At 40.9% G+C, this 24887-nt stretch overlaps 1 protein-coding gene across 1 annotated transcript in view; it reads right to left on the bottom strand.

The window, feature by feature from the left end:
• col28a2a (collagen, type XXVIII, alpha 2a) overlaps positions 1-24887 on the bottom strand; it is a 127710-nt gene that overhangs the window by 66158 nt on the left and 36665 nt on the right. The window contains exons 10-15 of the mRNA XM_043694493.1: positions 20217-20261; positions 19992-20036; positions 15288-15341; positions 9426-9494; positions 6724-6792; positions 5047-5115 (exon numbers count right to left, since the gene is read on the bottom strand). Coding sequence (XP_043550428.1) covers positions 5047-5115; positions 6724-6792; positions 9426-9494; positions 15288-15341; positions 19992-20036; positions 20217-20261 — 351 coding nt within the window. The remainder of the gene's footprint in view (positions 1-5046; positions 5116-6723; positions 6793-9425; positions 9495-15287; positions 15342-19991; positions 20037-20216; positions 20262-24887) is intronic.

Raw genomic sequence — 24887 nt, 5'->3', positions numbered from 1 at the left:
AAATGTGTTGCTGGAAAAGCGCAGCAGGTCAGGCAGCATCTAGGGAACAGGAGAATCGACGTTTCGGGCAGAGGCCCTTCTTCAGGAATGAGGAAAGTGTGTCCAGCAGGCTAAGATAAAAGGTAGGGAGGAGGGACTTGGGGGAGGGGCGTTGGAAATGCGATAGGTGGAAGGAGGTTAAGGTGAGGGTGATAGGCCGGAGTGGGGTGGGGGCGGAGAGGTCCACCCCACTCCGGCTTCTTCCTGACCTCTCCGCCCCCACCCACTCTGCCCTATCACCCTCACCTTGACCTCCTTCCACCTATCGCATTTCCAACGCCCCTCCCCCAAGTCCCTCCTCCCTACCTTTTATCTTAGCCTGCTGGACACACTTTCCTCATTCCTGAAGAAGGGCTCATGCCTGAAATGTCGATTCTCCTGCTCCTTGGATGCTGCCTGACCTGCTGCGCTTTTCCAGCAACACATTTTCAGCTCTATATCCAGATGGCTAGTTCTCCCTGTATTCCATGAGCTCTAACCTTGCTAACCAGTCTCCCATGGGGAATCTTGTTGTATGCCTTACCTGAGTACATGTTGATCACATCTACCACTCTGCCCTCATCAATCCTCTTTGTTACTTCCTCAAACAACTCAATCAAGTTTGTGAGACATGATTTCCCACGTACAAAGCCATGTTGACTATCCCGAATCAGTCCTTGCCCTTTCAAATACATGTACATCCTGTCCCTCAGGATTCCCTCCAACAACTTGCCCACCACTGATGTCAGGCTCACCGGTCTATAGTTCCTTGGCTTGTCTTTACCGCCCTTCTTAAACAGTGGCACCATGTTTGCCAACCTCCAGTCTTCCAGCACCTCACCTGTAACTATCGATGATACAAATATGTCAGCAAGAGGCCCAGCAATCATTTCTCTAGCTTCCCACAGAGGTCTCAGAAATAACAGATCACTGATGTGGAATTGGTTATTTTGTGTCATAGCATTCACAAGGAAGTACTTTCTCAAACATCTAGTATGCTGCTTAAGTCTAAGACTTTCTGACAAAACAGAATTCAACTGCGAAATACTTTGTCGTGTTAATAGATACCTATTTCTATATTATGACTATTGAGTCATACAGTCATAGAGATGTACAGCATGGAAACAGACCCGCCGGTTGAACTCATCCATGCTGACCAGGTATCCTAATCTAATCTTGTCCCATGTGCCAGCCGATGGCCCATGTCCCTTTAAATCTTTCCTATTCATATACCCATCCAGATGCAGGGCAGAGGGCATGAACGTCATGCCAGAATCTGGAGAGAGTTGGCCGGGGCTCAGGAGCAAGTCTAACTCAGTAGTGGAATTGGCTCTTCATGAGATAAATGGTGTAAATGCATAGGCAGTAGGTTGGGAGGTGCAAAGGGCCATCGCTAGATGTGAAGGGAACAGAGTGTGTGCCTTGGCCCTAATACAACACCGGAGATTAGAGATTGGCTACCATTGTTGGATATGTTTGCACACAGCCCAACGATGGACTGCCGAACCAATTACAGAGAGCCTGGTGAGAAATGCTCGCTGCCTGCTTCTGCGGGCAGCAACTATCCTGACCCTGATGGGGGAAGCAATTAGGGCAAATCTCGCATCACCACCCGAACTCAAGGATAACTGCAGTCCCAAGGCTGACATGCTTCTGACCACAGCCTTCCATATAGTGGAAGGCAAGGGAGAAACGTGTATTTGCACAAATCAGGGGAGACTCCATTTGGGGATCTCCCAGTGTACTACGACGCTGTACTTGAAACAATGACTCTTGCTCAGCAACCTATGCAAATGGTATGATCATCAACATTACTTGTTCCTTCATCAATAATCATGATGGCGGGTATAATATGGGCCTGTGGAGAGAGAGGGTACCACCACCTTCCCCTGGGATGGAAGGGGTGCTGCTACCCTGCAGTACTATCCACTGGCATGACAGTGTTCGTCCCAAAGGTCAGGAACAGGTAAACCCGAAGGAACATCCCACGGCATTGGAATGGGTACACACTCGCAGACCCCTGGACTACACCAGGAGCGAACGTTGGGTGGTCTATTCTCTTGGGCAGAGACAATGATGGCAATAAGCAAGATTAATGGCCTTGCATATAGTGTATTACTGTTAGCAAATGAGATGGCGGAAGGTCTAGCATTCATTAATATGAGTTAATGGCAGTAAGGGAAGCAGGGATACAAAACCAACTAGTACTAGACATACTGACGGCTGAGGGAAGGGGCATCTGCAAAATGTTAGGTACCTCATGCTGTTTTAATATTCCTAATGAGTTCCAGAATATCACTAGTGTAATATATCATATGAAGACAGCAATAAGACGCCTCCCCCAGTGGATGACTCCTGGTTCCAATGGCTTTGGGGAGGATGGGAGTATTGGATCCTACACGTTCTACTAATAATAGGACTAGTCATACTCATACTGCTTTGTAAAGGATCCTGCTTGTGTACCTGCCTACGCCATTTGCTTATGAGTGCAATGGGATGCCAAATGTTAAAATGATCAGAGTCCCCACAGCTAGAAGATCTGATTGCATGGATCCCACCATATCGTAGCGTTGAAGTGTGTGACATGTGAAAATGGGCTGTGTACAGGGCACACCAGAGCAAGCGACGATACCACCAGAAAGCTGCGTTGCAGGTAGATGGTGTCTGAGGAAAGGTCAGGTGCTCACTAAGCAGTTTGATGTTTAGCTATCTGGCTCTGTATATTTCTTATGCCATTGACATAAAATGACAAAAAGGGGGAAAATGTAATGGAAAATTAACAGTTAGTTATTGTGAAATCTATAAAAGCATGGTTGAAACAAAGAAGTAAGGGCCTGACTTTGCAAAGCCATGCAGACAGACAGAAAAAAATGTACCAACAGTAAGGAATTACAAGGACAGTAAGCTATCACATCGACAGTCAAGGAATGAGAAAAACAACTCCACATGTGGAAAGGAACTCTAATGTTCCAGGCTCTTCTCCTTCTCAACACCGCAAGGTCAAGCGAATTATAATATAAAGGGAATATGTGAAAGATATCAGGCGCCCCTTACATGGGGCGTCTTGCCAATGTATCAGGTCGACTCTGCAGAGTCCAAAAATAAACTTTCTCTTTGCTCTTGCTAGCTTTTGAGTCAAGTCGATTTAATTTCCACAACAGTCCTGATGAAGGGCTTATGCCCGAAACATTGATTTTACTGCTCCTCGGATGCTGCCTGACCTGCTGTGATTTTCCAGCACCACTCTAATCTAGACTCTGTAAAGTCAGACTCCCTGCCCCTCTCTACTTCACATGCCTCTGTCCCAATTCACTTGAACCTAACTACTGAATATTTGCTTCTTTACTTTCACATACCAGCTCAGACATTTTCACCTGGTTTTGGGATCAGACAGTATTGGTGAGGACATTTTGGTGGAACCCTGAGGAGCATGTTTATGCTTCCACACCACAAAAACAACACTACAAACTACTAGTGGTCTGGACTTGCCCTTCCCCCATTCCATGAGCTTCCCCTGCGCTATCCTCCCCAGGACAATTGTGCAGTATCCCTGCTAGTCAATATTCTTGGGTGTCAACATCAATGCTTTGTAATGCCTAGTTGGCGCCCACTGTTCACTGGGTGGATTCAAATGAAGCCTTGGCCTCAAAACTATGAGGACGCTGTCTCCCTCAATCAGCCAAAGTCAAAATCAATCTGCGCAGTGAGCATTTGGAAATTACTGAATGAATCAATACTGCAAAATAGAGCAAAGTCAGCAGTTCTAATAGCTGCAGGTTATCTGTGCCAATGCAGAAAAACAGTCTCCTACTGGAGTGTGATGGTGCAATCAACTTCACTCAGAGTACTGAAGTGAACAAAGGAAAAATTAAGAGCAAAGCAATACAGGAGGAACTCTCAGTATATCAGCTCAAAACAACAGGTCAACACCGGTTGTTCAGATATTCATTAATAATAGTCATACAGCATAGAAACAGACCCTTTGGTCCAACTCTTCCATGCCAACCAGACATCCTAAACTGAACTAGTGCCATTTGTCTACATTTGGGCCATATCCCTCTAGACCTTTCATATTCATGTACCTGTCAAAATGTCTTTTAAATATCGTAATTGTACCCACCTCTACCACCTCAAACTATACATGCTACACCCTCTGTGAAAAAGTCACCCCTCAGGTCCCTTTTAAATCTTTCCCCACTAAACTTAAACTAATGCCCTATGGGTTTGGACTCCCCTACATTTGGGAAAAAAGACCTTGGCTATTCACTTTACCTATATTCCTCATAATTTTATGAACACCTGTAAGGTCACCTCAATATCCTATGCTCCAGGAAAGAAAGTCCCAGCCTATCCGACGTCTCCTTACAACTCAAGTTCTCCAGCCCAGCAACATCCTTGTAAATTTTTTCTGCACCCTTATCTTGTTTAACAATATCTTTCCTATAGCAGGGGGAACAGAATTGTACTCAGTATTCCAAAGAAGACCTCACCAATGTCTTGCAACACAACATCCCAACTCAATGCTCTGACCAATGAAGGCATGTATACTTAGAGAATTATTTTAAGATATGTAGGTTATCACTTTACAGTACTGAATGATCTACTGGTGAATTAGAATTAACTAAATATTCATGCCATCACTTTTCAGAATATATACCTTTACTGATACATAACATCCAATTTAAATATGAAGATTGAGTGCATTGTGTAGGGTGGATCTGATAGACTACTATTTGTCTGTATATAATTTAACATTTTAGCCAGTAACAAGTCACATTGAAATAAAGTATAGCTGCATTTGAGTTTTCTTAAAAGCATTGCACCAAGTATGTTTAATGCTTTGTTCAACAACTCTTGTATTAACATTACACTGCCAACATGCCCTGAACAAAAACACATCATGTTTGGTATACCCTGCTTATAGGGAATTTCTTTCCTACATGTTGAAACAATGTTAAAACAGTCCTGGGTGAATCTTTTACAGAGAAAGACAGACAGTGTCTAAAATGCATTTAGAATTATGCATACCTTCACTCCGGGCCAACCTTCTCCAGGTAAACCTCTATCTCCCTGAAGACCTGGAGGCCCTGGAGGACCCTGTACAAAAGAAAATAACATTAATATTATGAACTATGTCATAATAAAGCAATAACAACCTTTACTTGCTGCTGAATAGTAATGGAAAATATATTGAACTTGAATTAAACTTGCAAACAATCAAATTGCCTCGGACTTTGTGAACTGTGACACACAAAATTCACTTTTCAGAATATAGCAGTGACTCACATGTTGCACATTATCTCCACTAAAGACTTGTTCTGGAAAATCAAAAGGTCCTCAAAAAATGCATATGACTTTCTTTCCTGCTTATAACCCTGAGATGGGGAGAACAGCTGCTGACAATGAGTCTCCCATCTTCCCTGATTCTGCAGGTGACCAAAAATAAGATTTAAACAGGAGAGCCTCCCATCATCCTGAATATTCATGTGAGGTCAGCTGGAGAGCTTCCCGTGGGCAGATCCCAATACTTTCAGCAGGATCAGATAATGCTCAGGATCCTTGTCTTTAATAAATACAGAAAAGACATTAACTGAAGCTGTGCTAAACTTGGAGATTACAAAATACAAAATGGTCATTAATTGTGTCAAATGATACGATACATACACAAAATCATTAGAGGGTTATATTTACAATCTGCAGTCTTCCTAGATGCAAAGAAAATGTCCAGAAAAGATGGACTCTTCAGTGCCAGTCGAACTTTAATTTCTGTTTTGTAGGATATGGCCACAACATAAGAATATTAAGGGTAGCTATTTCATTTATTCAACCTGGGTGATTTCTGTTAATCTCTCAATATTGCACTGGAACATCGGTCTTGATGTTTTGTACTAAAGTCCTGGAATGAGACATGAACTCAATCTTATGCCTCAAATGAGCCACATGGTAGGGTACTGCAATGGTTAAGATGCTGCACTGGATTAAAGGACACACAAGTAATGATGGTGAGATGGCTGTGTGAGAGGGCTAGCAACAGGGAGGGCTCCCAGATTTATTAATGCTTCAGTATATAGTTGACGTTGATGAAAAAAAAACTCAGTGGTGTGTAAAGCAGACTGTTGATCTGTTATTATGCATTCTCTCTTTATAAAACGTTGTCAGTGCAACAAACCTTCTCAAGTCTAAATATGTTGATGCCTGTTTTCTCCATCCTTTTCTTTCAAGCATATAAAAAAGGTCACAAATGAGGTATTTCAAAGTTTGCCAGTCATGCCTTCTGTTGACAGCATGCTTGACATTTACTACTCAGCACATTTTAACAAGACCAAAGCCCATACACTGACATATCAGCAATACAGATGTTCTTGCCTAAACATAAAATGTCTGTACAGTTGAAAATTAGGCTAACAGCTACTACCAGGTAATCTGCTTCGTGAATGCTCCACCCAACAATAGGTGAGAACAAAGGGAAACACAAAATGGCTTTCACATAATTTTCCTCCCAATTTCATCAGCTGAAAGAAAAACAATTGGATTAATGTACATGAAATATTATAACCTCACGTGATACAGAAAAGAAGTCTACCCTATTTTTTGTTTATATCTAGTATATTTGTAATTTTTTGTTGAAAATATTTTTATTTTATCTATTCCAATGTCTAATTTGATTCTTGGCACTGGATTCAAATACAATTTGACACAACTTACTGGTAGTCCAGGTTCACCAATCCCAGGGGGGCCAATAGGCCCTGGTCTTCCTATGAAACCAATATTACCCTAAACAAAGAAAAATGAATTAAACAGAGGAAAATAGTGTTTTGAATTTAAGTTTTGATAAAAAAATCCTTTGTGCCATTCTTACAAGTAGAATTACTTCTCATTGAGGTGACTGAATAGAGAATTGATCTACTTCTATTGGTATTAAATAATGCAAAAATAAATTTGCAGTTTTAAATTAATACTTTATAAAGCTTTCATTACTGTTTATCAGCTAAAGAACAAGTTGTCAGCAGAAGTTTTAAAATGTTCTGTTCTAATAATGTGAATAAAACTCAAGTCTCTATCCCTGTCTCCATGAATGACTTAGAACAACAAAGTACTCCTGTTTGGCAATATGAGACATTTTATATGTGAAAATGTGGAAATTGAATTACATTAAATGATTAAGGGAGACATTATGCCTGGCATGTAATCAAATGTTTTAACCTTAGGAATGCCTACAGGTAGATTTTACATTCCAGTAGAGAATAACTCCAGCTGCAACACTTGGAATGACTATTAAAACTCTTAAGACACAACTCATCCATAAAAAGTCACATTTTGAATGTTTGCTCTTGAATGGATATCAACTATGTGTTAAAAGAGCTTGCAGCAATGGCCAATTTCATTGAAGGTTTTGTGTTTTTGCATTTAAGCTTTGGCCAGCCTCATTTACAGGTCTCTGTTTTCAATCTACAGCACAATAATGGAAAATTGAGAAGTTACTATATTAGACTACCAGCAATTCCAGGGAATCATTTACTTCCCAGACAAAGAAGTATTACAATGTTTCATTTCACACATCATAATTTTGAAAAGTCACATAACATTGTACTACAGTGCTACTCAAATGTTGAGTGTAGCTTTGTTATTGTAATTGAAGCAGAATTGACTATTAGAGCAATACTAAAACTATGAATGAATACTAAAGGAAATGTGTTATAAATTTGTGCCTCTGGTGGTGTTGTATTCAGAGATCACAGGAAATCAGGTCAACAGGCCTTGATGAATTTTGCACTATTCATTTTACTTAATGGAAAATCCTTTGGAGCCCACTAAACTCTGAACCCAAATTCCCAATATTTACTCTTCAGTCACTAATCACAAAACTCTTCATTGGAAATTGATGTTTGTAAAATCTACTTGCAAGGATTCACAAGCTTAAAAAAAACCTACCAGAGACATTGTCTTCCTTATTCTTGAACATAATTCAGCATCCATTTTGGTAAATGGGGTAAACTATCACTTGGGGATGGGGACTTGCATTCCCCTTCCATGGGGATAATGTGGTCCTGCTGTCCCCAGACCTCTCCCAGAAGTCTCAAATGTGAGGTCAGGATGGAAAGTGGCCCTAACGCCTCAAGTGGAACCAGGGATGTGCCCTTGGTCTCACCCACTCTTAATAAAACTGCAGATTGATTGGGTTAGAAGGCAACTGTGTTTAAATGCATATAGTGCAGATATTTATGGAGACTTAAATCAATGGAAATGGCTTTCAGGATGAGTTACAAGAGGCTGCTGATTGATCAACACAATTTTTCCAACTGGTAGTAAAAGTTAAAAATGTCTCATAATATGTTAAATTTAGGATAATTTAAAGATTGGTCCTCTTGAGACATAACATCTAAAGGCCACTCAGCTTGTTGGGTATGTGCTGGTTCTCTGAAACAGCAACTCAGTTATCTTCACCACCATCTTAGAAATTTTTTTTCTTTTCAAGAATTTACACAATTCCTGTTTGAAAGCCACAATTAAATACGTGTCCACCACACATTCTGCAAGTTTCCCCAAATTGCTGTTCTTCTCTCAATCATTTTAAATTGGTCCTTGACTCTTTCGGCAATGAGACCAGTTTTATTTTAGATTAGATTACTTACAGCGTGGAAACAGTTCCTTCGGCCCAACAAGTCCACACCAACCTGCCGAAGCGCAACCCACCCAGACCCATTCCCCTACGCGCAACCCACCCAGACCCATTCCCCTACATTTACCCCTGCCCCTAATACTACAGGCAATTTAGCGTGGTCAATTCACCTAACCTGCACATTTTTGGATTGTGGGAGGAAACCGGAGCACCCAGAGGAAACCCACGCAGACAAGGGGAGAATGTGCAAACTCCACACAGTCAGTCGCCTGAGGCAGGAATTGAACCCAGGTCTCTGGTGCTGTGAAGCAGCAGTGCTAACCACTGTGCCACCGTTGGTTATCTATTTTATCTGTCTTTATCTTCTCTGTCTAGATCTCTCATTACTTTGAGCATCACTAATAAACCTCCTTCCAATATTCTCTTCTCCAAGGAAAACATGTAGATTCACCAATCTATCCTCATGACTGAATTGTCTCATCTATGGAACCAAGATTGGAAATGTTTGTGCAGCCTCCCTCTCCCTTCCTACAATGCAGTGCATGGACTGAAACAGGATATTCCAGTTGAGACAGAGCCAGTTAAGCTTCATTATCATAAAAGTTCATTATATATTTTGTACTCCATGCTTCTATTTAAAAGAGTGGAGCTATAAACATTCCTCTAGACTTAAAAAAAAGCTATGAGTAAAAAAAGTTGATATTTCTCTCTTCTTATAAATTTTGTGGGTGCAAAATGTTTGTTTCAGTAACTTGTAAAAAGTAGAGTTAAAAACATATTTCTTCACCTTTGGGCCAGGAAAGCCAATTCCAGTTTCACCAATTAGTCCAGGTGATCCAGGAAGTCCACGTTCACCCTAACAAAACAAACACTTTGATCATTTTCTTCAGCAAAGAAATCTTGATTCGTATTCATTAGAGAGGTTTGCCAGCATGGAAAGAGAATTGGCTAACTAGTAGAAGACAGAGTTGGGAATAAGGGGGGGCATTTTCAGAATGTCTAATGGAGTGCTACAGGGATCAATGCTGGGGCAGAAATTATTTACAATATACAATAATGAATTGGATGAGGAATTTGAATATACCATAGCCATGTTTAGCACAAAAAAAGATGGGAAGGCAAGTGGTAAGGTTGACTCAGAGTCTGCAGAGAGACATAGGCAAGCTGAGTGGGCAAAAACCTGGCAGATGTAATAGAATGTAGTGTCAGTGGAACTCACAAATGTAAACTAAAAACTCTCCAAACAAAATTTAATACAAGGAAATTTTTACTCGCAGATTCAGATGTAGCAAACACATCATCGACATAACTGAGGGCTGTCTATCTACAATCAAATTTACATTTGAAATAGAACAGTCAAATTAGCTCTGTTTCTTCAATGCCTGGGTTGAGAAATCAGCCAGTGGTTTCTGTACTACTGTTTACCTGAAGCCTACCTTCAGGGGTCAGCATATATTGGGATTCCTATAATTCTATGTAATAGGAGATTAGCCTTCTTCTCAACCTGGTAAACACAGCCGGAGCCATTTGCAAGGTACTGATCATACCTAACGAGCTTGCACTTGCAAAACTTGCAACTGAATGATTAACGTCAGGTGTAATTCTGCATTGGATGATATTTATTTCATAATTATGAATGTGTGAGAACTTGTGCTGATAAATAATCAAAAATTGTCAATTGGGTTTGACCTGTATGGACTGGAAGCTACTTATTTTTCACACATAGGGTCCTATTTTTTGCAGACAGCAAAACCGTGTCCAAATAGTGCGCCTGTTTCAACTTCTTAAAGCAATGCCTCAATCAGAGTCAACCTGTCTGGTTTAAAATATAAACAAATGTTGGGTCCTAACCGTCTAGTCCTACTGAATAGGTGCACTCTCCATCAGAGCATGTCCACTCGAATCCACTTTCCAACTCTCCTCTCATCCAGTATAAGTGTTTGTTTCCCCTTGAATTGGTATTCTTGTGAAATGTCCTGATGAGTGCAAGGCAAAAAGCTTTGCCAACACTTTTTTTCAGCTCTACTGAAGTCTTGATAGTGACAGATAATTTAAAAATGAAGGGTTTTGAGTCACAGCTTGTCTGCATAGGTTTATAATCATCATTTATTAATTTTGGAAAAAATGTGACTGATGTTACAAAAAATGTATATCAACAACCTGCAATTCAGATTTTTGACCAGAAGTAAATTAGATAATAAAATTACACTATGAATTATACCCATTGCTTGAACAGAATTCTACAGGAAAGATTTTCTAACTTTACCAAAGTAAGGACCAAAAGTGCAGAAGGGTAGCTCACAATGACCATACATCGATTGCCTTTCTGTAATCTTTCCAGGTGTATCCACACACTTTATTGGATATGATTCCTAGACTAATTTATACCACTACAGGGAGCAGGTTGATAGTGGAAGCATGAAAAGGGCAGATTTTAACTAATCGGTAGCTGAACAGCTTACCTTCTTTGAGTGGACTGAACCAATTCCATACCTGGGTCTTCATAATGTAACACCAGTAGGCAGCCCTCTCCAAATGGGAAACCCATTCCAACTCATTGGCTTTAGGCTGGTGCAAGATTGTGCAGTTCAAATGCTGTATTTGTCAGCTGAAATATTTAGCCTAATGGAAGTCCATCACAGCAGCAAAGGGATGGGGATACTCTTTTATATACATCAGTATACATTGGAGGATGAAGCATTCATGCTATTCTAGGGTTCCACAGAGGTTGATTTTACAATGACCTTTTTGGTCTTTAATGCCAGATATTACTCAGTGCAGCAACTACACCATATCTGATTAATAAATGGCTTGCTGTATGCTATATGAACCTGTCCAGTGATGCCTATATAGGTGTACATCCCTGAAGCAGGTTGGTCTTGAACCTAGGCTTCTTGGTCCAGAGGTAGGGACCCTACCATTGCAACACAAGAGCCCTTCCAGCAGGCAGTATTTTTAAACAAATTTCACTTATTTCTGTGACTCAGAGATGGAAATTTCACCTATTACCTGCTGTATGTCTGATGTTATTGGTCAGTAGCTTAAATGGAAAGAATCATTGAATCAATCCTCCCAACATCTGAGATCTCACACGATTTCAGATCTCCTACTGCTTCAAGCAGGTCAAGTGTTCCATGATTGGCCAAAGCTACTGCTGTGATCTTCAGAACCACCACCTCCCACCCACACTCCTGCCATGATCTCTTTGCTCAACAGTCCTTCCCTTACCATGCTCTTCCCCTGTCCCTATGATCTTTTTTCCCTGTTATCTTCATCCATCCTGGCTGTGACACAGCAAACCACCATCTATAACTGCAACTTGTAATCTGTGTTGTTAAATGAACCTGTATAAGTTTTTCGAACAGAGTCAAATTCATACTACTGACCACTAACATGAGAAATAACTTGAATGGAAAGAAATTTTACATTTTCTCTTTCAGTTCACCAATTTTGGGTCACCAGCATTGGGTTGCTTCAACAAAATGAAAGCCAAATAAACATGTGAAGAGTTACGTTGAAGAAGTCGAGAGTGTGGCGCCAGAAAGGCACAACACATCAGGCAGCATCCGAGGAGCAGGAGAATCAATGTTTCGACATAAGCTCTTCATCATTAATGCTTATGCCCAAAATGTCAATTTTCCTTCTTTTCAGATGCTGCCTGACCTGCTGTCCTTCTCCAGCACCACCTCTGATCTCCAGCATCTGCAGTCCTTACTTTCTCCTATGTTGAAGAAGTCTGGCGAAGCTGATAGTTAGAAACACTGATTTTTGAATTCCATCCCTGAAAGCAAATGCTGATCTTGAACTTACCAGTAAGCCTCAAATTCCTTAGTACATCAATTTATAAAGTGTCTGTTTTAACATTCATACATAATACATTGCTTAAAATGTTTTAAAGGTAGGAAATCAAAAGAATACTCTATACCAAAAAGGGAAGGACATCCCTTATTTTATAGAAAAAAGGCTTTTCATCATTTATATAAATGATTTGGATGTGAATTTAGGAGGTATAGTTAGTAAGTTTGTAGATGACACCAAAATTAGCGGTGTAGTGGACAGCAAAGAAGGCTATCTCAAAGTACAATGGGATCTTGATCAGATGGGCCAATGGGCCAAGGAATGGCAAATGAAGTTTAATTTAAATAAATGTGAGGTGCTGCATTTTGGAAAGGCAAATCAGGGCAGGACTTATACATTTAATGGTAAGATCCTGGGGAATGTTGCTGAACCAAGAGACCTTGGAATGCAGGTTCATAGTTCCTTGAAAGTGGAGTCACAGGAAGAAGGCATTTGGCTTGCTTCCTTTACTGGTCAGAGCATTAAGTATAGAGTTAGGAGGTCATGTTGCAGCTGTACAGGATATTATTTAGGACACTTTTGGAATATTGTGTGCAATTCTAGTTTTCCCTCTTATAGGAAGGATGTTGTGAAATGTGGAAGGGTTGCCAGGGTAGGAGGGTTTGAGCTATAGGGAGAGGCTGAATAGGCTGAGGCTGCTTTCCATGGAGAGTCGGAGACTGAGGGATGACCTTATAGAGGTTTGTAAAATCATGAGGGGCATGGATAGAGTGAACAGACAAGGTCTTTACCCCAGGGTGGAGGAGTCCAGAACTAGAGGGCATAGGTTTAGGCTGAGAGGGGAAGATTTAACAGGGACCTAAGGGGTAACCTTTTCACGCAAAAGATGGTGCATGTATGGAATGAGTTGCCTGGCGAAGTTGTGGAGGCAAGTACAATTACAACATTCAAAAGGCATCTGGATGGATACATGAATAGGAAGGATTTAGACGGATATGGGCCAAGTGCTGGCAAATGGGACTAGATTAATTTAGGATATCCAGTTGGCATGGTCTAAAAGGTCTGTTTCCGTGCTGTATATCTCTATGACTCTAAAGGAAATGCAATAATTTATACTGGAGGGAAAAGGAGGCATCTACATTTTTATTTGAAGTTTGTAAATTATGAACTTGAAATAAAGCCATACACAATTGATACCGAACAGTTGAAAACAGTTTCAATAATGTTAACTATTTGAGTAATTTCAATAAAGATTTCCAGAGATTTAATTGTTACTTTTTTTAAAATGACCCAATGTGCCAGGTTCTACAATCTTCACCATGTAAATAACTGAGTAAGTGATTATGCAGTGGTACTCCAATGCTATGCAATAGATCTATTGTTGCAAACTAGGTATCTCACTAGAGCTTGCCAGTCCTCTAAAAATGAAATTCTGAGCTGATCCACAGATATGTCCTACGGTGTGCTGGATGGGGATGACAATAGGAGATTAGCAATACTCATATCTGTGAATGAATAAAGTAGGTCACTCTGCATCTTAATGAAGAAGTCTATCATATTAAGGTCACTCTTCCCCAAGGAGTTTCGCACAGCTAGATTGCCAATTATTTCTTTCTCATTACAAGATATCCAGTCTAGGATAGCCTGTTTTCTAGTTGGTTCTTCAACGTATTGATCTACAAAACCATCCCATACATACTCCAGAAATTCTACCTCTGTGGCATTATTAATGATTTAATTTACCCAATCTATATGCACATTAAAGTTACATATTTATAGTTGTATTATAGCTTGTCATAAACTATGGCACTGAGTTCAGTTGTTGAGGTTCTATCAATAATCCAGTCACCATCAGCTAACATTAGACTGGCAAATTAATTTGTGTTCTTTATAATCTGTCAGTTTATGAACTGAGCCCTGGGAATGGGCTGGGTTATTTGCATTCAGGCAGTGGCTCAGTTATTACATCATTGGCAAAAGAATGTAAAAATTAAAATTGTCAAATTTTCTTCCAATTCCTGGAATCTCACAGGTGAATCAAATTTTATTAATATCAATATTTTATTTGATAATTTTGTCATGCACAGGAATTTCCTCAGTGATTCTACTCATCATTGATGAATCTGCATAAAATGAGGTTTCCACTGAAGTCATTTGATCCATTCAAAACCTCCTATGGAAATTTCCAAGTACAAATTGTTGTTGGGGTGGTTGGGGGGGCAGCGCGGGGTGGTGGTGTTGTTAACATTTTTGTGATAGCAGAGTTAGGGATTTCAAAAAACTTTCTCCTGACTAATTTCAGTGTCCACTGAAACCTACAAAAACCAAGCAGATTCAGAGAAAACAATTTGACTAAACAGAATCAGAGTGAAAGAATTGCCAGATTCTGTAGTAGAAGAAAATATGTGGAAGTTTGAAGGGTTCCATTGTTGGACTCCAATCCACACATCCTAGACAAAAGTTATAAACAATACACAGAAAATATATTAACACAATTATGAGTTATTTTTTGGTATCAGAGGATACAGATTCAAATGGGAAATATAAACTCCTACAAACTATGGAAAACATTCGCTCAAGTTTTGGTATTTTTGGTCAATTTTTCCTTTGTCAGCGCTAATGAAACTGAACAAATAATACAGCTAGTCCTAATTTGACGCTTCACTAAAATTCTAAAACAGTAATAAACAGGATATTCCAAAGTCAATAATGAAACTAATTTTCTTACTATGAATTCAGGCTTTAGCAATGCTGGAACACAGTATTTTGCTGGTAACATGAATCAACCTTCATTTCCATATTCCTCTTTCTGAATTTTAACATAACAAAATCCAAGAACATAATGAATTACCTTCCTTCCTTGGAAACCTACTGGTCCTTGATCCCCAGGGGATCCAGGGTAACCCTGAAATGTAGCAAAGTTAAAATATGGGGTCAATCTTAATAAAATTCAGTGAAGTGTCAGGTGAATACAATGAAGGTTAGTGCAACATATTGAAGGTATTAGTATGCAAGCATTTTCACTTGAAAATTAACATAGTAACTAATAAACCATGTAAAACAAATTGAATTTTACCATTAAAATAGATGAGGAAATGACTTTTAGGAAGTGTCTTAATTGTCTGTAGATTATAATACAGTCATAAAGTTGCACAATACATAAGAGGCCATTTGGTCCATCGAATCTGCACCAACAAAAAGAAACCATAATCTTTCTTTACCAATCTCATTTTCCAACACTTGGCACACAGCTTTGAATATTATGATCTTCAAATGCTCATCCAAGCACTTTTTAAAAAAATAATGAGACCTCCTGCCTCTGCTTCTCTCTCAGGTACTGCATCTTTGAGAACATTACAGAAAAATCAGGATTGGCTGTATCCATACTGCTCAGGTGGGGATTTCATTCATTCAATCTTATATTTGCTTTTGTGCCGCGCTGTAACATTACTGCAAGATGTATTTGATTATGAAAACTTAATGAGGCAGCTTTTGATTTTGGCATCTAACAGCTTGGGTGATTGGGCTAGCCATCTGATCACAGGAGCATAAAGTCTGAACAGTTTAAAAATAAGGATCTCCCATTTATGGCAAGGATAATGAAAAATATTCTCTCTCAGAGGGGCTAAAATCTCTGGCGTTCTTTTCTTCGGAGAACTGTGGAGGCAAGTTCATTGAATATTTCTGAAGCTGAGTTAAATAGACTTTTAGGAGAAAGTGAAGCCTGCAGATGCTGGAGACTAAAGTTGAAAAGTGTGGTGCTGGAAAAACACAGCAGGTCAGGCAGCATCCGAGGAGCAGGCGAATCAATGTTTCGGGCATAAGCCCTTCTTCAGGGCTTATGCCCGAAACATCGATTCTCCTGCTCCTCGGATGCTGCCTGACCTGCTGTGTTTTTCCAGCACCACACTTTTCAACTTAAATAGATTTTTGATTGACAAGGGAGTCAAAGTATAGGGGTAGAAAGGAAAGTTGAATGTTCTTACGAACAACTTTGATGATCGAACCTAATTTGCATCTTATTGGTGGATTCCTGACATGTTTGCAGCTGTGATGGACAGTCCACCAGGTTGGGAGCTGAGATTATCTTTAGAGCTGACATAAAGTTAAAGAACTTACATGTATCTTAAACCGATATGTCATTTCATTCACTGTAAGTAATGGATAGTTCAAGGATTAGTTTGAGATTTGGGGAGAAAGAGTATGAGGCCACATAGGTGAGAAGAATCTGAACGGGAAAGTATAGGAAAAGGATCTTGGTGTACAGATTCATGAACAATACAGACAGCAATGCAGGTTAAAAGGCCATTTAAAAAAAAAAAGTAGATATGTTGGTTCGATAATGTAATGGTTATCACATCTGCTGTATATGCAGAAGGTGCTAGGTTCAAGCTTTACTGGGCCACAAGTCTTCAGTGCTGAAAATGTGTTGCTGGAAAAGCGCAGCAGGTCAGGCAGCATCCAGGGAACAGGAGAATCGACGTTTTGGACATAAGCCCTTCTTCAGGAACTGCAGACCTCACTTTCTCCACAAGTCTTCAGTGCAAATTAATTAAAATGAGTTGAGGACATTGTTGATTATTTGCATGTTGCAATTCCAATGTCCGGAGTCAAAAGAAAAATTTACGAAGGGGTTGTAATATGTTCTGCAGCATGTAATTTTCTCTTCAATTTCTTTGGGTGGCATTGTGGCTCACTGGTTAGCACTGCTGCCTCTCAGCGCCAGGGACCCAAGTTCTATCCCACTTTTGGGCAACTGTCTGTGTGGAATTTGCCCATTCTCCCTGTGTCTGTGTGGGTTTCCTCTGGTGCTCCATCTCCTCCCACGGTCCAAGGATGTGCCGGTTAGGTGGATTGGCCATGCTACATAGTGTCCAGGGGTGTGTAGGCTAGTTGGATTAGCCCCAGGGGAAATGTTGGGTTATGGAGTAGGGGTGTTGGTCTGGTTGGGATTCTCTTGAGAGTTTGGTATTGGCTGAATGGCCTGCTTCCACACAGTAGGGATTCTATAAAAGCACTGGGGTTCATCTCAAGGAGAATAATTAGGATTTAAAAAGCAGGAAAGTCATAGTAAGTTTATATAAAATCTTGGTTGGACTAGATTTGGATCCTACAATTATTAATATTACTATCATATTAAAAAAATCTGAAAAACAGCCAAGCGGTCAATGCTGGTAATTCATACTCTAAACAAACTTCCTCCAACTCTATTTTATCTAATCCAATTAACATAACTTCCATTGTTTCTTGGTCATTTTATATAAAAAAAGATATCTTTCTTTAAGTATATCTATGCTATTCTTTCAACTACTTACTGTAGTCACAAACTCTACATTTTAACCACTACCTGAATAAAGTGGCCTTCCCTGCATTCCTGGTTAGCTTTATTTATGACTATCTTACGTTTATTGGCCCTAGTTACAGTCTTGCCCAAAATTGGAAAAATCTTTACATTTTCTCCATCGAACTTTTTTACAAACTCAAACTCAAAGACCTCTATCTGTCAGCCTTCTCTCACATTATGAGACAACAAAGGAACATTGACAAGGTTGCAAAAACGATACCACCAGAAAAGACTCGTGCAGGAGCTGAGGGAAGAAAGATGCTTGAACAGTAGGAGAACATTACTGAAATAGTAAATATCCACTTCAACTTTGCACAGACATATGTTGTGTAGCATTGTTACCAGGCTGAATGAGATAGATTTTTAATTAATCTAACAGTGCAAGACAGAGCATTCATGTGGTGCTGTGATCCATCAGCAACAGAATTGTTTTCAAACACAACCTGTAACCTCAATGCACGGAATATCCCACTCTACCATTACCACGAGCTGGGGGTCAACTTTGGTTCAAGGAAGAGTACAAGTGGGCAAGCCAGGAGTTGGCACCATGCACGCCTAAAAGTGAGGTGTTCATCCTGGTGAAGGTATTACTTATATATTTCTAAGCAGCATGAGATGGATAGAGCAAAGTGCTTCCACAACCAATGAATCAGATCCAAACAGTTCTGTTGTATTCAGATGTGAATGGTGGTGAACAATTAAAACCACTCCCACAAATAGGAGGCTCCCAATATCCTCATTCTCAAAAATAGGGGAGCCCAGCAAGGCTGAAGCACTTGCTAGCTTTTTCATTCAGATGTGCTGAGTGGTTGATCCCTCTCAGCCTCCTCTAATGTTTAGAGTCATGAGATGTACAGCATGGAAACAGACCCTTCGGTCCAACCCGCCCATGCCAACCAGCTATCCCAACCAAATATCCCAACCCAATCTAGTCTCACTTGCCAGCACCCAACCCATATCCCTCCAAACCCTTCCTATTCATATACCCATCCAAATGCCTCTTAAATGTTGCAATTGTACCAGCCTCCACCACATCCTCTGGCAGCTCATTCCATGTGTGTACCACCCTCTGCGTGAAAAAGGTGCCCCTTAGGTCTCTTTTATATCTTTCCCCTCTCACCCTAAACCTATGCCCTCTAGTTCTGGACTCCCTGACCCCAGGGAAAAGACTTTGTCTATTTATCCTATCCATGCCCCACATAATTTTGTAAACCTCGACAAGGTCACCCCTCAGCCTCTGACACTCCAGGGAAAACAGCTCCAGCCTGTTCAGCCTCTCCCAATAGCTCAAATCCTTCCACCCTGGCAACATCCTTGTAAATCTTTTCTGAACCCCTTTCAAGTTTCTCAACAGGCTTTCTTGATTGAAAGCCCATCCAACACTATCAAAATTAATTCCCATCACCACTGACATACAGTGACAACAGTGTGTACTATCTACAAGATATGCTGCAACAACTCAAAGCTCCTTAAACAGCACCTTCCAACCCACTGATCTCTATCATCTAGAAGCAGCTATATGGTAACATCATCACTTGCAGGTTCTGCTCCAAGTGAGAAATACAATTACCCTTCCTTCACTGTCATTTGGTCAAAATCCTGGAATTCTCTAACTAGTAGCATTGTGGTGTACCTACACCTTTGAACAGCAGCAATTAATGAAGGCAGCTCACTACAATCTTCTCAAGGGCAAATCAGGATGGACTGTAAATGCTGGCCTAACCACTGGTGCCCACATTCTGTGAATAAAAAAAGTGACTGAAATTCCCCACAATGTTTTGGACTATGTACAGATCACCAATTTATGCGAGGCCTCATTGCATGTGTTGGAGGAAGATTAAATGAGATGGCCTCCTAATTGACCACTCTGCAATCATATTAAGGTCAGTTGGTGGAGTGGTGGAAGTGGGAGGTCCAGTAGGAGATCCCACAGAGATGCAGATGTTGCCCCAATGGGAGGCGTATGAAGTGCTGGCGAAAAGGGAAATCTATTGGGCACCTTAACATGGACATGCTTAACATGGACTAGTAGTGCAAAGGTTGACACTTTGAGGGGCCTCAGGGCAGAGGGTTGAGCCATCTAGAAGGATGCCTTTGACCACTTCTGGTCCTCTGTAAGCACCGCAGCCCCCGCAGCCATGTTACTGAGGTTTTCATTGTGAGCTTGTAAACATTTAGAATATAACCTAAGGTGTAGTAACTTCCGGTTACCTGTACGCCTCTCAGTCCCCTTGGGCCCACGGGGCCTTCTGGTCCCTGTGAAAATAAGATTAATATTGTAACTATAGCACAGGTATCATACGTTTGTTTATTATGTGATCAAATTACATTAAAATTATCAAATAATATTCAAGCATTTTTTCAGAACATTTATGTTGTGTTGTAGTCAATTTTGAGAAACAAACTTTAAACAGAGAATAAAACAAGAATACATACCCTCTCACCTTTTGTCCCTGGAAGCCCACATTCACCTCTTTCACCCTTAGAATAAAAGTTAGAATTTTATATATTTGTTACTTTAGGCAATAGAGGATTATTTAAGTATCCAGATCTCTCTGAATTTTTGTTTACAAAACATTGGTCTTCTAATAAATATGAAATCACAAATAACCAGAGATTCATAAAGCCATTAATCCCATTTCAATTCATCCATCCAAAAAGATTCTAAAACTCTCCCCGAGATGCCATCTATTTGTTTCTGAAAATGATTCCAAGGACTTTGTTTCCACTAGCCCAATTGGAAGCTCATTTGAGCACTGCTGCTTTGCAGAAAGAAGAATATCCCAATATTAATCATAAGAATACTTTTTGCTGAGTTAAGCTCTTGTCCAATTGTTCTAACTGGCACACCATCAAGTTTAAAATAGTTTTCTGAATTTGCTATTACCATTCCAACATCTATCTTATTTGCTATTTTCTAGACTGAAGCACCCAGTATTATAGAATGTCTACAGTGTCGAAGCAGGTCATTCAGCCCATTAAGTACACACTTACCCTCCAAAGAGCATCCCACCCAAAGCCACATCATCACGCTGTATTTCCCATGGCTAATCCACTTAGCCTGCACCTCCCTGGACACAGTGAGCAATTTAGCACGGCCAATCCACCTAACATGCACTCTTTGGACTGTGGGAGCAAACCAGAGCACCTGAAGGAAACCAAGCTGACACAGGGAGAAAACTCCAAGCCAACACTTGCCCAAGAATGGAATCAAACCCTGGTCCCTCGTGCTATGAGGCAGCAATGCTAACCACTGAGCCACAAGCTATCTTGAATCTCAGATCTCTGATAGCCCTGTGCCCATTCTCTGTATGGCCTCATGTTATTTCTGGTTATCAGAATTGGTCACCGAAGAATGGTCTAATCAGCCAACGTCCTCTGATCACTACCGGAAGTATGTTTCTAATAACTTGGTGAATTCAGGACTAAGGGTCACAGTTGAATGATATAGGGATGAAGAGATATTTCTTCATCCAGAGAGTGGTGAGCCAGTGGAATTCTCTGCCACAGGAAGTGGCTGCTGCCAAAACATTGAATACGTTCAAGAACAAGTTAGATATAGTTGTTGTTAGGGCTAAAGTGGTCAACGGTTATGAGGAGCGAGCAGCAACAGGGTACGGAGTTAAATGATCAGCCATGATCATATTGAATACTGGAGCAGGCTCAAAGGGCCCAAAGGCCCATTCTGCTCCTATTTTCTATTATTTTTTATATTTTTATGTCTATTCATCCCAAAACCTGACTATCCCTATACCACAAACTACATCCCCACCTAACTACCCCAACAAGTTCCAATTAAACCCCCAATCATTTCCTAAGCCCTTATCTCCCACAACTACCTAATCTCCCACTCACTAATCCACCAAAACTCAAAGACTGGACATTTAAACTTACAGTGCAATAGCTATTGCTGTGTATGGGGGCATGCCCTGTCTTAGAGTCATAGAGATGTACAGCATGGAAACAGACCCTTCGGTCCAACCCGTCCATGCCGACCAGATATCCCAACCCAATCTAGTCCCACCTGCCAGCACCCGGCCCATATCCCTCCTAACCCTTCCTATTCATATACCCATCCACATGTCTTTTAAATGTTGCAATTGTACCAGCCTCCACCACTTCCTCTGGCAGCTCATTCCATACGCGTACCACCTGAAAGAGTCTCTTTTAGGTATCTTTTATATCTTTCCCCTCACCCTAAACCTATGCCCTCTAGTGCTGGACTCCCCAGCCCCAGGGAAAAGACTTTGTCTATTTATCCTATTCCATGCCCCTCATAATTTTGTAAACCTCTAGAAGGTCACCCCTCAGCCTCTGACACTCCAGGGAAAACAGCCCCAGACTGTTCAGCTTCTCTCTGTAGCTCAAATCCTCCAACCCTGGCAACATACTTATAAATCTTTTCTGAACCCTTTCAAGTTTCACAACATCTTTCCAATCGGAAGGAGACCAGAATTGTAGACAATATTCCAATAGTGGCCTAACCAATGTCCTGTACAGCCGCAACATGACCTCCCAACTCCTGTACTCAATACTCTGACCAATAAAGGAAAGCTTAACAAACTCCTTCTTTGCTATCCTATCTACCTGTGACTCCACTTCAAGGAGCGATGAACCTGCACTCCAAGGTCTCTTTGTTCAGCAACACTCCCTAGGACCTTACCATTAAGTGTATCAGTCCTGCTAAGATTTGCTTTCCCAAAATGTAGCACCTCACATTTATCTGAATTAAACTCCATCTGCCACTTCTCAGCCCATTGGCCCATCTAGTCAAGATCCTGTTATAATCTGAGGTAACCCTCTTTGCTGTCCACTACTTCTCCAATTTTGGTGTCATCTGCAAACTTACTAACTGTACCTCTTATGCTCGCATCCAAATCATTTATGTAAATGACAAAAAGTAGAGGACCCAGCACCAATCCTTGTGGCACTCCACTGGTCACGGCCTCTCAGTCTGAAAAACAACTCTCCACCACCACCCTCTGTCTTTGACCTTTGAGCCAGTTCTGTATCCAAATGGCTAGTTCTCCCTGTATTCCATGAGATCTAACCTTGCTAATCAATCTCCCATGGGGAATCTTGTCAAATGCCTTACTGAAGTCCACATCTACCACTCCCCCATCATCAATCCTCTGTTACTTCTTCAAAAAGCTCAATTAAGTTTGTGAGACATGATTTCCCACGCATAGAGCCAAGTTGACTATTCCTAATCTGTCCTTGCCTTTCCAAATACATGTACATCCTGTCCCTCAGGATTCCCTCCAACAACTTGCCCACCACTGACGTTAGGCTCACTGGTCTATAGTTCCCTGGCTTGTCCTTACCACCCTTCTTAAACAGTGGCACCACGTTAGCCAACTCCAGTCTTCTGGCACCTCACCTGTGACTATCGATGATACAAATATCTCAGCAAGAGGCCCAGCAATCACTTCTCAAGCTTCCCACAGAGTTCTAGGGTACACCTGATCAGATCCTGGGGAGTTATCCACCTTTATGCGTTTCAAGACTTCCAGCACTTCCTCTCCTGTAATCTGGACATTTTGCAAGGTGTCACCATCTATTTCCCTACAGTCTATATCTTCCACAGTAAATACTAATGCAAAATATCATTTAGTATCTCCCATTTTCTGCAGCTCCACACAAAGTCCACCTTGTTGATCTTTGAGGGGCCCTATTCTCTCCCTAGTTACCCTTTTGCCCTTAATGTATTTGTAAAAACTCTTTGGATTCTCCTTAATTCTATTTGCCAAAGCTATCTCATGTCCCCTTTTTGCCCTCCTGATTTCCCTCTTAAGTATACTCCTACGTCCTTTATACTCTAAGGATTCACTCGATCTATCCTGTCTATATCCTTACTTATGGTCGCTGGCCCCAATGTGCTCCCTCAATGACACCTCAGTCACCTGCCCTGCCTTATTTCCCTAGAGTAGGTCAAGATTTGCTCATTCTTAATAGGTTTATCCACATACTGAATCAGAAATTTTTCTTGTACGTACTTAAATTCCTCTTCATCAAAATCCTCAACACTATGGCAGTCCCAGTCTATGTTTGGAAAGTTAAAATCCCCTACCATAACCACCCTATTATTCTTACAGATAGCTGAGATCTTACAAGTTTGATTCTCAATTTCCCTCTGGCTATTAGGGGGTCCATAATACAATCCCAATAAGGTTTATCATCCCTTTCTTATTTCTCTGTTCCACCCAAATAACATCACTGGATGCATTTTCAGGAATATCGTCCCTCAGCATAGCTGTAATGCTATCTCTGATCAAAAACACCATTCCCCCCTCCTCTTTTGCCTCCCTTTCTATCCTTCCTGTAGCATTTGTATCCTGGAACATTAAACTGCCAGTCCTGCCCATCCCTGAGCCATGTTTCTGTAATTGCTATGATATCCCAGTCCCATGTTCCTAACCATGCCCTAAGTTCATCTGCCTTCCCTGTTAGGCCCTTTGCATTGAAATAAATACAGTTTAATTTATTGCTGGGCCTCTTGCTGAGATATTTGTATCATCGATAGTCACAGGTGAGGTGCTGGAAAACTGGAGGTTGGCAAACATGGTGCCACTGTTTAAGAAGGGCGGTAAAGATAAGCCAGGGAACTATAGACCGGTGAGCCTGATGTTGGTGGTGGGCAAGTTGTTGGAGGGAATCCTGAGGGATAGGATGTACATTTAGTTGGAAAGGCAAGGACTGATTCGGGATAGTCAACATGGCTTTGTGCGTGGGAAATCATGTCTTACAAACTTGATTGAGTTTTTTGAAGAGGTAACTAAGTAGATTGATGAGGGCAGAGCAGTAGATGTGATCTATATGGACTTCAGTAAGGCGTTTGACAAGATTCCCCAAGGGAGATTGATTAGCAAGGTTAGATCTCATGGAATACAGGGAGAACTAGCCATTTGGATACAGAACTGGCTCAAATATAGAAGACAGAGGGTGGTGGTGGAGGGTTGTTTTTCAGACTAGAGGCCTATGACTAGTGGAGTGCCACAATGATCGGTGCTGGGCCCTCTACTTTTTGTCATTTACATAAATGATTTGGATGCGAGCATAAGAGGTACAGTTAGTAAGTTTGCAGATGACACCAAAATTGGAGGTGTA

The sequence above is a fragment of the Chiloscyllium plagiosum genome, chromosome 7, assembly GCF_004010195.1.
Source record: "Chiloscyllium plagiosum isolate BGI_BamShark_2017 chromosome 7, ASM401019v2, whole genome shotgun sequence".
In the NCBI taxonomy this organism is placed as follows: domain Eukaryota; kingdom Metazoa; phylum Chordata; class Chondrichthyes; order Orectolobiformes; family Hemiscylliidae; genus Chiloscyllium; species Chiloscyllium plagiosum.
This window is presented reverse-complemented; position numbering and strand designations above follow the sequence as displayed.